The 16017-nt window shown below is 40.2% G+C and overlaps 1 protein-coding gene across 1 annotated transcript; it reads right to left on the reverse strand.

Moving 5' to 3' along the window:
• Positions 1-3719: 3719 nt before the first annotated feature.
• LOC114654102 (uncharacterized) lies at positions 3720-15714 on the reverse strand. Its single transcript, XM_028804521.2, has 3 exons — positions 15607-15714; positions 9287-9427; positions 3720-4934 (listed from the first exon to the last, which is right to left on the reverse strand). The coding sequence occupies exons 1-3, from the start codon at positions 15652-15654 to the stop codon at positions 4056-4058; spliced, it is 1068 nt and encodes a 355-aa protein (XP_028660354.2). The 5' UTR covers positions 15655-15714; the 3' UTR covers positions 3720-4055.
• Positions 15715-16017: the final 303 nt, after the last annotated feature.

The following is a 16017-nucleotide window of genomic DNA, read 5'->3' on the forward strand; positions in this document are numbered from 1 at the left end:
ACTGTGTTGTCAGACCAGTGCAGCTTGTTGTTTATATGGAATCCCAGGTACTTGTAGCTCTGCATCACTTCAATGTCCTCTCCTAAATGGTGACTGGTCTCAGAAGCTTCTTGGCCGTCCACCACCAGCTCTTTTGTCTTGCTGATGTTAAGGTGCAGGTTGTTGTCCCTGCACCACAAGACGGAGTCCTCCACAACTTTCCTCTACTCTGGTGACTCATCTCCATTATTAATACAGGTTATGATGGACGAGTCATTTGAAATTTTCTGGAGGTCACAAGTGCTACTATTGTTCTGGAAGCCTCTTGTGTAGACGGGTGAACAGTACAGGAGACAGGACAGATCCTTGAGGTGCTCCAGTGCGACATACCACCATTTCTGACACATGAGACTCACAAACTGCTGTCTGTTGGTCAGGTAGTCCATGATCCAGGAGATTGTGGGGGTATGTTATGTTATGCTAGTAAAGACCTGGGATTGCTGTACAGTACAACCATTGCAGACATCTGGTTACTGATTAAGTAATCAATATTTGTTTCATAAAGAATTTATTAGCTTCTGTACATAGTGTATTTTACATATTTTACATTAAGGTCCATGCAATCAAAACCCCATAGAAGCTGTCCATTGTATTCTTCCACTATTTCTGTATTGGGATTCTGGAACTTATACCATTATCAACAGAAAGTAATCAGCACTCAGTGTGGTGTCAGTCCGTCACAGGGTTCCCTCACACATGGACAAATAATGAAATAAGCATAACTCTGGGCAGCAGAAGAGTGAAGAAATCTCATATGGACACATGAAGACTCAATTTAAGTGGTGACTGGAAAAAAAAGAATTCTACCTATGTCCCTGGAGCTGCGATGAGGCATTGTTATCCACTTCACTTAATTTTCTCAGTTATTGTAATAAAAAATAATCAGCAATTCCAATCATAGCCACTAGATGGGGCCACTCTACCACCACCTGAATGAATCGTGTCCAAGTAAAGTAAAATAAAATAAAAAGTATCATTACAACTTAGTGTTCCATTAAATTTTTGGTAGTGGGGCTCATATAAATAAAATATGAAAACAAATATACCCCCAATACTCAATGCCCCCAATAAGTAATCTTTATTTCTTATCAGCCCATAAATAACTATTCTAATACAAAACATACTTAGTCATATTTATCAAATTATGGTGTTTTAAATTTTTAATACATTTGCAGGCCTTTCTAAAAACATGTTTTCACTTTGTCATTATGGTTTTTTAATGTAGATTGATGAGCAAAAACGGCACATTCATTAATTTAAAATTAAATCTACAACATAAAGAATTGTGCAGAAAGTGAAGGGGTCTGAATTCTTTCTAAATCTACTGTATTCATAAAATACATATTCTAAGTGAAAAGGTGAATATGAGACTAAAATGCAGAATGCCAGCTTATATTTCTGTGTAATGTGTTACATATAACAATATTGGGAAAAAAAGTCATTTGGTGTGTTTAGTCCCCCAATTCCAAATAAGTGAAAGCTTAAACTCAATGTCTGTCTGACTGTTTCTGGTGAGCCAAGAGTTAAGTTTGTCCATTCCTTATCTAACTGCAGTTCCTTCAGGGCATGGGAGGCACCTTTGTGGGGTTCTCTATTGGTGGTAAATTGGGTTGAAGTAAAGGAGTGAAAGTGATTATGCCTGTGTGTCTCAGGGTCACCTTCTGGGCTTATCTGAGGTAACCACTACCACTTCAGGACACCTGGGGGTGCGATTACTAATGGTCCTATCTCTATGCAGGTCCTCCAACATACAGGGAAAATTTGGGGGTTGGTGATAGGATTGGCACTCCACCTACTGTAAAAAACCTCAAGACTATTCCAGTGTGGTATTGAGGTGTCACCTGTTGCATGGCTGCACTCGAGTCCCAATGCAGGTGGTTCGTCATGTGGTGGGTGCAGTGTATGCTCCCAACCTATCTCTATTATCACCTACAGCTTGGCGAAAACACAAACTGAGGGCAACTGACCATGCCCCTTCGAGTCCAGATAGCTATAAAAGTCAGGTGCACCTGAGTTCACTGCCAAATGGACCTCCGACCCTATGACTGGACCACTCTCTAGAGCCAATTGTTTTGAAACCAATGGCTAAATTTTGCTTTTGTTAAGCCATTTACTATCACACGCCTGTTGTTTTCAGTTCCCTTCTTGCCCTTCAAGTAAATGAGGTGTCACTGTTGGTACCCCAACATTCCTTTCGAGTTTTGTCCTCCCACCATGATAAAATAAAGATGGTCCCAGTCAATGAGCAACTTGACATTATAGGTCTCCAGGGTTGAATATGTGGGGGTACAAGATGGACAGTGAAACAAGTAAGAGGTTAGCTGGTTTTAACCTTTTTTCCTGTCCCCCATTTCAGAAAAGAACCAAAAGGGTTAGTTGGTACCTTTCATGTTAGGTGCATGTCATAGGTGATCTGATAGCACAATAAAACACCAGGGGCCTCATGCATAATGTGCCGTACGGACAAAACTGGAAATATGCGTACGCACAAAACCATACGTAGGCCAGTTTCCACGCACTTCATCTCCATATCCCGGTCAGTGTGAAAAGTAACACACGTGCACATGCCTGCCGTCCCACCTCGACTCCTCCCATAATTTTAAATATTTTAATATGCAAATCAATATAAATATCACCTTCAGTTTAGCATTTGGTTAAAAGACAAAGGCAAAAGCATATGAAATAAAGAATTTCAGCGAATGTGAAGTGGTGGCAAGGAAAACATACTATTTGTTGGCTTAAGCAGTGGTATAAACAACAAAATGAAGTTGATCAAGTGATACAGAGTGGAGACACTCAAAAGTTCAAGTTCTGAACTGTGCGCATGGCTGAGGCAGTGTGTGCTAGATGCTTTATCCCGATTATCTTCTATGCTCACGACACAACCCGTCGAAGATCGTCTGTACAGCTGTGATTCCACACTCTGATACAGTGGATTAAAATACTCTGAATGGTGCACTGAGAGTAACAACGCTAAAGCAGCTATGGTATTTGAAATAGTTTGGCCATTGGACCATTATATTGTTACAGGTTAATTACAATCATATACCTTAAATTTATAAATGACTAGCCGTCCCCCACAGCTCCACCCTCGTGGTAGTGAAACAGGACAAATTTTAAAAATCAATAAACAAAAAGGTATCACTAACTAAGCGGAGGCAAAACACAGAGGTAGACCGACACCCCACTCCTGACGTCATGCTTCCCACTCCCCTCTGCGTGCAGTCTCTGTCTCGGATTAGCGTGAATATATCGCTCCTGCAAGTGAACTGTGATTTTTAGCGCGATGAGAGAAGTCGCAAAATCAACTGGAATGTTCAAGTAAATTGTAGAAAATAAAAACGGTTTAAATCCGTTAAGTAGTTCTCTCGTTCGCTAGCTAAGCAGATGTAAGGTACGCTCAAAGGCTGGCGCATGAGTGAGGAGGGCCCCGCCCCCCTCCCCTCAGCCTGCTGCATCTCTCTCGAATTCATGAAAATAAATTGGTACCGCAAGTGAACTATGATACTTAGCTCGATAAAAGCAACCGGAATGTGCAAGCAAATTATAGAAAATAATCCAATCTAAATCTGTTAAGTAGTTCTCTTGTGAAAAGTGGACAGACAGACAGACGTTGGATTTTATATATAGAGAGATATGCGGTTCATTTCAGTGTATTTGATAAAGCCACATCAGGATGTGAATCTAAAAAAGAAAGGGAAACCACACAGGAACAGTAGCACTGCTTTGACGCTGGGCGCCGCCAGTTTGCAAAACCGAGCCAAAAACATGTGTACGCAATGGATTGTGTTGGCATGAGAATGTGTGTGGATTTACACCAAGTTTAGTTTTTATACATTGCAATGTGAGTGTGGAAACAGATGTACGCAACATTTTTGTGTGTATGCACTGTTTATTCATGAGGCCCCAGACCTTTCACATTTTGTATGTTTATAGTATGGATACTATCTCAGCTTCAGATGAAATCAGCTATAACACACAAATTTTGATTTTACATTACAAACACCTCCAGTATATTAAATATCTAAACTAGGATTTGCTGGCTTTGACCTGTTTTTGGATTTGCCAACCCCTTTGGGAGCTTGACTCACTGTAGAGTTATTTGAGCAAGTAGATCTCTGTTTATGAACGGTATCTTGATCTTGACTTCTCACCATGTCATGGTTCAAATTGTCTGCGTGGTCAAGTGACGGTGAGCCAAACCGTGAAGCTAATCCAGAATCTTTCGATTCCACTCTGGTCAAATTGCTTAAGTCAGCGTCTGTTTGTTTTCTTTCGACAAAGGGGATTGATCTCCTTATCGATTCCTCTCTAGAAGCAGTGTTAGTTGTTTGTTCGCTTACTTCTGAGTGATCAGTTACCTCGTTGGCTTTGTTCAGTTCTGAGACACATTCACTGCTGTGTTTTAAGCAGGTACAGGAATATCGGCGAGGGACATCATAAATTGCTTCAAGATCTAAATCACTGTTAAGTGTCATTCTTCTGCAAGCATTCATGTCTACATAATAAGCTGAATTATCATCTTCTGGAGAAAGGTCAATGCCACTCCAAAGGTGGTCAGATTTCTCCTGGGTGAGCCCCCCAGATCCGTTATATATTGATCCATATCTTCTTAGGTTGTCACAATCTGAAAGTTTGAACTTCTGCAGACATTTTGTGCATAGTGGAGGAAAACTGTTATGTGACCAATTAGCTGCTCCATCTGCATCATCAAAACAGCCTTCAAAAGCCTTCGCCCCAGAAAATCTGAATGAAGAAATTCTACTGGACATTGTGCTGCGGCTGTAGCGAGCATTTGATTCTTCATATGCTGATTCGGTCTCTGGTCTGTATGACATAGCATGGGGGTTTATCTCAGCATATATGGTGTCTTTTTCTGACAGCTTTTTCCAGATCTAAAAGGTAAAAAAGTTGAAATGAGTCTAAAATCAGATATTACAAGTTCACTAATAACCACATGACTTCTCCATTACAGCCTGAATTAATACTGGAGCTGAGTCAGAGTACAGGAGGCTTGTGGACATCTTTGTCTTATGGTGCAGGAAGAACCACCTGAAGGGAGACAAAAGAGCTGGTGGTGGACTTTTGGTGTGACAAGAAGCCCCCGAGACCATTTAGGAGGAGAACGTGGAAGTGGTACAGAGCTTCAAGTACCTGGGGGTTCATATAAACAACAAATTGGACTGGTCTGACAACACAGTTGCACTGGAAGAGAATGGCCAGAGCAGACTGGACTTCCTAGGGAGACTCAGGTCTTTTGATGTATGCAACAAGCTGCTGGAAATGTTCTACCAGTCTGTAGTAGCCGTTGTGTTGTTCTATGCTGTGATTTCCTGGGGATGGGTCCATCTTTGGGGATGGTCCAACTTTGGTTCGAAAGATGGAGATGAGAGGGAGGGTCCATGGACAAGGTCCATTTTTGGTTAGAAAGATGCACAATGCCTGAACAAACTTATCAGGAAAGCCTGCAGCATCACAGGCTAAAACCTTTACACTCTGGAAGCTGTTGTGGAAAAGAGAATGATGGCAAAAGTGGATGCCATCATGACAAAATCTCCTCCATTCCGTCTAAAGGTGCTCTCTTGGAACACATTTAGCCAGAGCTGTGCTCAGAAGTGCCTCTGGGGATCTTATCAGGAAATTCATTGCTTCCTCACGACATCCCAAACTAAAACGCTGATGCTCTTTAAGTTCATTTTGCTCATTCTGTACAATACACTTTATTTATTTATGTATGTATGTATGTATGTATGTATGTATGTATGTATGTATGTATGTATGTATGTATGTATGTATGTATGTATGTATGTATTTATTTATTTATCTACTGTCACACAAGTGCTCTTGGGAGATAATTTATGGACTCAAATAAGTGTATGTTCCCACCAGACCAGACCCACCAGTTGGGGCTGCCATCTAACTCTTTCTCCTTTTTCCCTGCAGACCAGCCGAAGAAACCACAGCCTATAAGCACTTCCGGTCCTCAGAAGACAGCCAACATCACTTCTTCTTCCAGTTCTCAAGATCCCACTTGCTTTTGATGTTGTTTCCGGTTCCCAGAATACCATTCTTCCATTACATCACTTTCTGTCTACTGAATAAATATATATATACTAGTCATTTAGCCCGTTACAATAACGGGCGCTAGAACAGTAGTGCATAAACATTAGTAGGAACAGTCTATATTAAGTGGCAAGGGACTTTGACCTCATTCTGTTTGTTGGTCGTATTTTTCTTTCTTTCAGCCTTTCTTTTGTTGATGTTTACTTGCTGAGCTGACCGTTCTTCTTGGGCTGCCGCCGTGTATTGTGTGTGTTTAATTTTCTGTGACAGTAACACTGTCTTGCACGTCCGCTGGCTTGTACGTCCGTAATATACCTTTAATTTTCTCTGGCGGTAATACAGGCGTGTGCGTCGGTAATATACCTTTAATCTCCTCCGACACTAATACTGGCTTGTATGTGGCTGTAATATGCGTCACTGTATTGTGTACCTTTAATTTCCTCTCGCAGTAATACTGGTTTGTATTTCTGTAAAACTCTTATAACTTTGTCTGACAGTAATATCGCGCATCGCACCGTGCCCTGCGCATGCGCACTTCACCAGAAGGCACACACACACGGACACCTGGATGCACACAGGGATTTTATTAAAGAGGATATATATATATATATATATATATATATATATATATATATATATATATATATATATATATATATATGTCAGCTATTCTGTTTTCTCTCCAGTTCTGTTTGAGCTCATGTCTGTAAAGACCTACTATACATCAACCTTATTTCAAGTATACGGGGTGGATCTCCAAACCTTTCACGTTGTTTTGTGTATTCTTTTACTCTACTGATTGATTGCATTATTTGACCTATGAATTTGTGTCTCTGGTTTTTATGTTTCCCCTACTCTATGCATCTAAATTTCTCCCTACAATTAATAAAGTTTATATAATCTAATATAATCTAATCTAACCAGTTTTATTTTTGGCATGAAAATTTGGGTGGGGCTGCACCAGAAGTTTCCTATACGGTATGTGTGTTTAACATAAACAAGAACTTACTTAACTGATGCTAAACTAAAACTTTCAAAACCTCTAATGCTACAAAAAAAAAATCAATCAGACAATGGGATGCTGGTGGTGTCTGGTTTGTCTCAACTACCATCAGATTATTTAGCGCATCTTACATGCACTTCAATAACCCGATTATTCATAAAAAATTATTTCTTAAATGCCACGTAAAGCCTTATTCCGCTAGAGAAATCGAGTTATTGGCCTCTGAGAAAACCTAATTAACAGAGGTAGATTTTTCTGTGAATACTGCAATTATGTGGCCATGTAAACCCTTAACCGTGTTACTGTTGAGGATTTTGTATTCTTCTCATGTCCGTTGCACTCTGTCAGCCTGAACATGTATTTGCTTTGCGTATGCTTTCAGTAGCCATGGGCAGAGGCATCCGTAAAATGAATTTCCAAAGGCAAATGTTTGGGTGATCGCATTATTCTTTCTCCTAGATGAAATAATCTGTCTCAATATTTCAGAAATGATAAATTTGTGCTGACGAGCTGAACGCACGGTGCTAAACTCAGCAGCACAATCTCAAGCAGTAGGGTAACATGGTAAAAGTAACGTGCATTACGTACTACAATCACTTTTTAAAGTGACAAGTAACCTAACTCAATACAGATCTTATTGAAGTAAAAATATGTGCATTTTTATTATTCCAGTAGTACAGGGTATAAGATAGGAAGCAGATGTACCTGGTCAGGGCTCAATCGCACAGCCAAGAAGAAAAGAGTGTGCCGCATGCAATCCATTAACAGAAACCTATCAATAAAGTGTCAGTTTGACTAAACATATTTATAAAACACAAGAAAACAATCTCAGGCGTCAGGGTTATTTTCTGATTCAAGAGTGGCCAATGATGATGTTTAACTGTTGTTTTGCTCAGTTTGTTTTGACAAAAGAGAATTCCAGATTACTTGTAGTTGTGATATAATAATAAAGAAACCTGGTTTCTGCCTAAACAGAGCTATTCTCTTTAAACGGGTCATGTGTGTTGTCACACATGTGCATCGGATAATCACCTTCCAGGCTTATCAGAGGTAAGCAATGTGAGGGGGCGCAGTGGCTAACATCTTCATCTCTTCTGTCGTTCTCACTGGAGTCTACTGACTCGGCCCCTAATGACCGGCGCCCAGGAAGAATGTCATCTCAGATCGGACCCATGTTATGATCAGCCTGGAGCTCCCAACGATGACCTGTTTGATTTCCATCATGAAAAGACTAAAAGCCATTTAGTTCTGACTATTTTAACTCCATCTTTTTATTTAAATTACAGTGTTAGATTACAGGGGGTGACCCAGCTGGCACCCCAACACTTTCTAGACGTGATGTCAGTCCTTCCAAATTGTCCACAGTGTGAGTGTAAATGCACTGATTGTGATGCCATTTGACATCATCATCAAATGACAACGCTAAGTAAAGTGAGAGCCTCATTTTCACCCACCGCTCAGAAAAATACATTGGATATGAACTGAATAAATATAAATGGCAAAACCTCAAATTTAGAATTGAAAAGAACACACCACTATAATGTGGAAACCACACTAGGCATCCGGTAGCAGTGCTAACTACCATGTGGCCAGGCCTTTGCTGGTCAGTGTGAGGCCAATGAACGATTGAAAAAATGCATTTCTGCGTACACACCTGATCTTTCTACATGAGGATTCTGTGGTTCTGATCTTCATACTGCTGCCGTTTTTTCCACTAAGTGGAAGGAGTACACATATACTTTTTTGGTGGCTTTTTCAAAATAATCATGGTCCTCCTTGGCAGATCAAGACGCAGTGTAATGTCTTGTGAATGGTGAATTTCTGGTAGTGATGTTCTTTCATTTGTGGTGGGCTGGCACTCTGCCTGGGGTTTGTTTCCTGCCTTGTGCCTTGTGTTGGCTGGGATTGGCTCCAGCAGACCCCCGTGATACTGTAGTTAAGATATAGCGGGTTGGATAATGGGTGGATGGATGGATATTCTTTCATTATTTTTTTTTTCTTCAAAATTTTTCTTGCTACTTTTAAGGGAGTAAATGGTACGGGACTTTTTACACATTTTCATTAGTGTGTACTGTGTACTGTAGATGCGGACGAAAATGGATTGACAAAGTTGCTTCCATAGTGTTACAATTGCAAAATATTTATTCAGTACCCTGTCAAGTATTAATTAGTATGGCGTACCTTGTTGAGTTTTATTCCCAGTATGATGATTCCAGTCACTGCAGGTATACACAGTAGCAGTATGCACACTAACAGCGTCAGGACAATAATCAGACTGAGACTGCCGTTCAGTTCAGAGGCGGCTGTTTGGCCCTGTGCACCCTGGAAGAACAGAAGCAGAGAACAAAAGTTCAAAGTTTGCATTTCTCTTATGTCCATCCATTCATCAATCCACTTCTTCATTTTACTTTTTTCAAAGGGAGATGGATTCTGCCACTGAAGTAAAGTGAGAACCAACCTTGGATGAGCTGTCAGTCCTTCACTGAGCACATGTGTGTGTAATTCCATGCTGGTTGGGAAAAAAATGTGATCTTCTTCTTCAAATTGCTCTTCTTAACACAATATTGTTAGACATACTAGATGCAAAGTTATGGAAGATTCAGAATCAGAATCAGAATATCTTTATTGTCATTGTAACAAATACAATAAAATTAGGTGCAGTCCCTGTAGTGTCAAAATATAAATAAATATAATTATAAAAGGATAGGAAAGGATAAGAAGAAATGAGGTGGAACACAAACATTCAACATAAGGCAGGTTACGGGTGATTTTTTTTTGGTAAAGGGAGTAAGATGGAGGATTTCAGACAGGGAGGAACTGAGGCCTGGGACAGTGACATGTTAAAGATCTTTGTAAAGACTCCAGCCAGATGCTCTGCACAGCTCCTCAACACCCGTCCAGGGACACCGTCGGGACCTGCTGCCTTCCTAGGATTGACAGCCTGGAGCGAGCGTCTCACCTCGTGTTCCTCCACCGTAAGGGAGGCGGTAATGTTGTTGTGAGCTGCTGCTGCGTGTGCTCTGGTAGTTCCATCTGAAAGCGAGCAAAGAAGTGGTTCAGCTCCTCTGCCATTGAGGCATCACCTTCAGCAGCTCCATGGCTGGTCCTGTAGTTGGTGAAGTGCTGGACTCCCTGCCAAACTTGCCTGCTGTTATTACTGTCCAGGTGCTCCTCAGTCCTTCTCCTGTAGTCCCTATTAGCCTTTCTGATGCCTCTCTTCATGTTGGACCGTGTCATGCTGTAGAGAGCCTTGTCACCGCACCTAAAGGCAGTGTTCCTTTCCTTTAGCAGCCGCTGAACCTCTCTTGTCATCCAGGGCTTCTGTTTTGGATAAACACGGATACGTTTCTCCACTGCAGGTCTTGATGTCACACAATACACTGTTGGTGTAGAGTTCCAGGTCCGGATTTTCAAAAATGTCCCAGTTAGTCCTTTAGAATCAGTCCTGCAGAGAGGTGTCATCAGGCCAGGTTGTGATGGATCTTGTGGTGGTAAGAACAGATTTGCGGAGAGGGGTGTATGCATGAATCATCAGCAGTGACATGTGGTCAGACTGGACCAGGTGTGGAAGCTGTTTAGCTCTGTAGCTCAGCTTAATGTTTGAGCAGACCTTGTCTAGTGTGTTGGCTCCTCTAGTAGTACACTTTACGTGCTGGAGGAGTTTGGGGAGCACTGCTTTTAAATCCATGTGATTAAAGTCCCCTGCGATAGTGAACACTGCATTGGGGTAACGGCTCTGTTGGCTGCTAATGCTGCTGTAGAAATGTCTCAGAGCCGACTTAGCATTAGCAGCTGGTGGTATGTAAACAACGGTGATAGGTCTACATTTCATAGTCATGTACTCCAAGTCAGGGGAGCAATGGCTATCCACTATCACTGTGTCCGTTCACCAGTAATTATTGATGTACAAACACACACACCCTCCCCTGCATTTACTGGAGTCTCTAGTCCTGTCGTAGCGTCGCAATGGTATAGCCTGTTAGCTCAATAGCCGAGTCTGCTATGCATGAACGAAGCCAGGTTTCCACGGCCAGGTGCTAACAACAATGATTCTGCTATATTCATTTGTTAATTCATTTATTTTCCTCCCCTTATCCGAGACCTGATTTTCCCTTTCACACATGCCAGCTCATACTGTGGGACCCCAACGTGTTCCCAGGCCATTTAGGAGATATAATCCTAGCTGGTCATTCCTGTAAAACCGACAGTTCATATGAAGGCGTCCGGGAAGCATCTTTATCAGATGCCCGAACGACCTCAGTTGGCTCCTCTAAATGCGGTGGCTCTATTCTGACCTTCTGCAGGATGTCTGTGCCTCTCACCCAATCTCTAAGGGAAAGCCCAGCCAGCCCATCGAGAAAAATCATTTTGGTGGTCTGCAGTGCTGGTGCTAAGTTATTTTGCACCCTAGGCCAAGGTTATTAATGTGGCATCCTACTGTTCCATAGGTAACCTGTGAAGCTGCATACCCCCACTTATGATCTGCACCCTAGGCGAATGCCTAATTCGCCTTAATGGTGGCACCAGCCCTGTCTGTTTGTACATTCTGTTACATGTTTTATCTTTTTCAAAGTTTATACCCTCTTTTTAATCTGCAGTTTAGTTTCTAAAGATATCCCTCGATGTTTTTGCGACACACTGGACAAATACTTTATTCATGCTTCACAAAAAAATCTTAAAATAATGAAATAACTAAACACTCATTTATAATAACTTCATCTTCTACAGTAAGCACAAAATCAATGGCAGAGAATCATTACTCCATGTTGGGAGTTTGCACAAAGCAGTAATATATTTTATGTCAACTTGTTTCTAAAGTGCTTCATTCTCAGAAGATTTGTTAGGTGAGGTGTTACTTTATATACAGTACTATGCATGTGTGTGTGTGTATAATATAAAATAATGCCACATACGTACCATAACCTGAAAAAAAGCATACAAAAATTCAAAACTTTATAAAAATGAATTATAATTTATTGTCCTAAATATATAAGATGGGGTGATTAAAGAGGTTTCTAAAATACCAGATAAACTAAAGACAATAGATACCTTGGCTGCCTCACTATGCTGGTTTAAGTCTGTTTTTAAAAGGATGGCTTGCCCACTTGCTCACTGTTCAAAATACCAAGTCACTGACACTGAGCAGCTCTCCTGCTAACTCTAACCCTGCTCTCTCTGTCCTCTCTCCATTATCATTGGTCCTAACTTGGCTCCCACATTCAGAACAACTGGCCAATGGCAGACAGTGACCGTTTAACCACATGCTATGGTAAGTTCTGGGCTTATTTTCTAAGATATTAAAGTGGACATTTGCATTTTTGTGGGCGGTCACTTGTCAATATAAAATCTAATTAATTCTTAATGAAGTCTGCTTACAAGAACTGTTTTATCGAAAAATTAATATCTGAAGAATTAAAAGTAAATGAATGGTTGTGATGCTGACACTGTGATCAATAAAGCACTAGATTGAAGAAGCCAAAGACACTATAAGCAGACATCCTACACTGCAGCAGACGAACTGTCATTACCAGAATAGACCTTTTACTCAGAAGCCACACTGGAGTTGACCAAAGAAGAGCAGAAAAATACAATGGGACAAAAAATGTAGGTATAATCTAAAATATATTAGTGAAACACACAGACTAATGAGCCTGAAATGAAAACGTATTTAATGATAAAAAGCTGTTTTGATGCTTTAGATGCTGATGCTCTACTTTTTCTTTTTCTTGTTATGGCGTTTTTCATCAAGTAATTGGCCCCTGAGACTTGTTTGACGCTCAGCAGATGTTGCTGCTCATTCTTTTTCTTTCTGCCACACCACTTGGTTTGCCAATTACTTTCTCATAATAAACCCACAAGCATGGGTCATTTTGCCAAGGTTACTGCTACCTAAAATGTTTTGAATTTTCAGAATGTACCAGATCCTAAGCTTGGGATCAAAACTAAGATAAAGGCTGTAGCCCAAGTAATTCACAAGTAATCACCTGGCAGATGGGCAGACTTTAGCATTTTGTATACATACTACCTGTGCTACAAATGGAAGTAATCAATTTACACTTGCATTATCTATTGGAATATATTTTGCAATGCATATAGTAATAAAATTTATTGCATTTCTCATTCCAACAGATGGCACATCACAAACATTTATAGTTATGAAATGCATTAATAAGTAAAATGCATATGTCTGTGTTATATAACAGCAGAAAGCATCCTGCCTCCAAGTGTGTTATTATAGCAGAAGACCCTAACATTGATGGGGATTGGTGACAGAAGCATCTAACAAGTGGCAGGAATAGTCAAACTAATCGCAAGTGCCAGGCTTGTTCACTGTGGACAATGTGGGTACAGATAGTCCTAAACAAGTTATACTGAATACATGGGCTGGGCTGATTTATCCTTTTTGTTTAATTTTGTGTGTATCCAGTTTCTGTGTTTCTGTCATTCCAACAGGTGGCACATCACAAACTGTAACACTGCTTTTGCGAAACCCATACTAAATGGCATGTAAAAGAGACATATGCATTGCGTTTGTCATTCCAACAGATGGCACATGACAAACATCCACCTTAACAAAAGGATCTGTGTATTTGTGTGTCCATCCGGTTTCTTTGCCTATTTTATTCCAACAGATGGTGCATCACAAATGTTTGAAGTAATAAAATAAATTGCATTTGTCATTCCAACAGGTGGTGCATCACAAACATTAACATTACTTTTACAAATCCCATACTAAATGGCATGTAGAAAAGACATATGCATTGCGTTTGTCATTCCAACAGATGGCAGATGACAAAAATCCACCTTAACAAAAGGATCTATTTATTTGTGTGTCCATCTGGTTGCTATGCCTCTTTTATTCCAACAGATTGTGCATCACAGATATTTGCAGAAATAAAATAAATTGCATCTTTCAGTCCAACAGGTGGTGCATCACAAACATTAACATTGCTTTTATAAATTCCTTACCAAATGCATATAAAAGACATATGCATTGCATTTGTCATTCCAACAGATAGCACATCACAAAAATTCACCTTATTCTAAACAGTTAAGTATCTGTTTGCCCATCTGATTGCTATGCCTCTGTCATTCCAACAGATGGTACTCCACAAATATCCATCCATCCATTTTCCAACCCGCTGAATCTGAACACAGGGTCACGGGGGTCTGCTGGAGCCAATCCCAGCCAACACAGGGCACAAGGCAGGATCCAATCCTGGGCAGAGTGCCAACCCACCGCAGACCACAAATATTTGTAGTAATTAAATACATTGCATATCTTATTCCAATAGATGGAGCATCACAAACATTTACATTGCCTTTAAAAACCTTGTACCAAATGGCATATAACAGAGGCATAGGCATTGTGTTTGTCATTCCAACAGATGGCGCATCACAAACATTTGCAGTAATGCATTTTATTACTAAAAATATTTGTCATGTGCCATCTGTTGGAATGACAGAGACATAGCAACTAGTTGGACACAGATACGCTGACATTTATCCTTTTGTTAAGGTGCATGTCCACTTGTAGCCATTTTCCACCACTCCCACTTGCATATGCTTCTTCCCTAATAGGCCTGTCCACTCTCATGTCTCTCATTGCCATTTCTGCCCTGACAGGCTTTTGCCAGCCAGGGTTCTTGTCACAATAATGTATAAATACATATATAAAGACAAAAATGGCAAAGACTTCATACTGTATCTCCTTAAATACATAGCAAACTTCAATTATCAAATGTCAATAATGTTTTTGCTTATAAACTCTGAAGGTTTAATTTAATTTTTTAATAGTTCTTGAAATGATCTCCTTATCTAACTCTACAAATTCTTTTTACTTTACCAGAGTTGAATCATACCACCCACGGGAAAGCAACAATAAAGCCATAACTCAATGAAAAAAAAAGATTATTATAGAAAGCATATTTTTTCCTGCAAAGTCCCATACTTTCACCTTTTTATTTCCTTTAGATTATCTTTCCATTATGCATGTATTCAAAGCTGTAATAAATCCATCAACCTTTATGTCTAATAACACCTTTCACAGCAGGCTTTACAAAACAAGTACTGTATAAACTAAAAATACAAAAACACCAGAAAGTCATTTAAACAGATGAAAAGTAGACATATATTGATTTTTTTTTTTAGATTTCCAGATCTTGCAACTGCCGCACTGGAGCTGACCTTGACTAATAGATGAGGACAGCATTGTCACTTTGAATGGCTGTAGTTTCAAGCAAGTTCTTTATAAAAGTTGCATAACTGCAGGTTACAGAACATTCAGCTCTATGAGCTCTCATTCACAGTACCTTCATACCCATTGTGTAGAGGGCTCCACTGTAATGTACATGAAATAAATATCTGTGTAATAAAAGCACTCAGTCAAAGCTTACTGTTTGCTATCCTGCCTCCTTTCACCTTACCAGAATGTTGAAACTAAACCTAGCAATAAATGGCAAGGGAGAGGCGTGAAGGAAAAGAATAGTTAGAAAACATACCTGTACTTTTATGAAGGTTAATAGACATAAAATATCAGCCCTCTTCATTTCTATTTACTGATGTAATGAACGCCTGTACTTTCGTTGTCGTGGTCTGCTCTAAACTTTTGCCTGAAGAATGAGGAACAACTAAAACAATGGTTGGCTTCAATGGATTTTTCTAATGAGCAATTCATACAGTATCAAGTGATCATAATCCAGTTCAGTTTATTATCCCTACTTTAAGACAGCAGAGTGACACAGCTCAGCATTACCACTTCACTGATTCAGCATGGCAGGGGTTGAAACCTACACCTGGTCTGCATGGAGCCTGCATGCGTGTCTTGTGTCTGAAGGGTTTTGTTTGGGTACCCCAGGTTTGACTCCCACAGCCCAAAGAAATGCATGTTGGGTTAACGTACATGTCTAAAT

This window comes from Erpetoichthys calabaricus, chromosome 7, assembly GCF_900747795.2.
Source record: "Erpetoichthys calabaricus chromosome 7, fErpCal1.3, whole genome shotgun sequence".
Classification (NCBI taxonomy): Eukaryota; Metazoa; Chordata; class Cladistia; order Polypteriformes; family Polypteridae; genus Erpetoichthys; species Erpetoichthys calabaricus.

Excerpts from the sequence above, each read along its gene's own strand:
- LOC114654102 (XM_028804521.2), bottom strand. The coding sequence starts at position 15,654 with ATGAAGAGGGCTGATATTTTATGTCTATTAACCTTCATAAAAGTACAG. Across the intron at positions 9,428-15,606 it reads TAACCTTCATAAAAGTACAG|GGTGCACAGGGCCAAACAGC; the intron begins GTATGTTTTCTA and ends CTGTTCTTCCAG. Across the intron at positions 4,935-9,286 it reads TGGGAATAAAACTCAACAAG|ATCTGGAAAAAGCTGTCAGA; the intron begins GTACGCCATACT and ends TTTACCTTTTAG.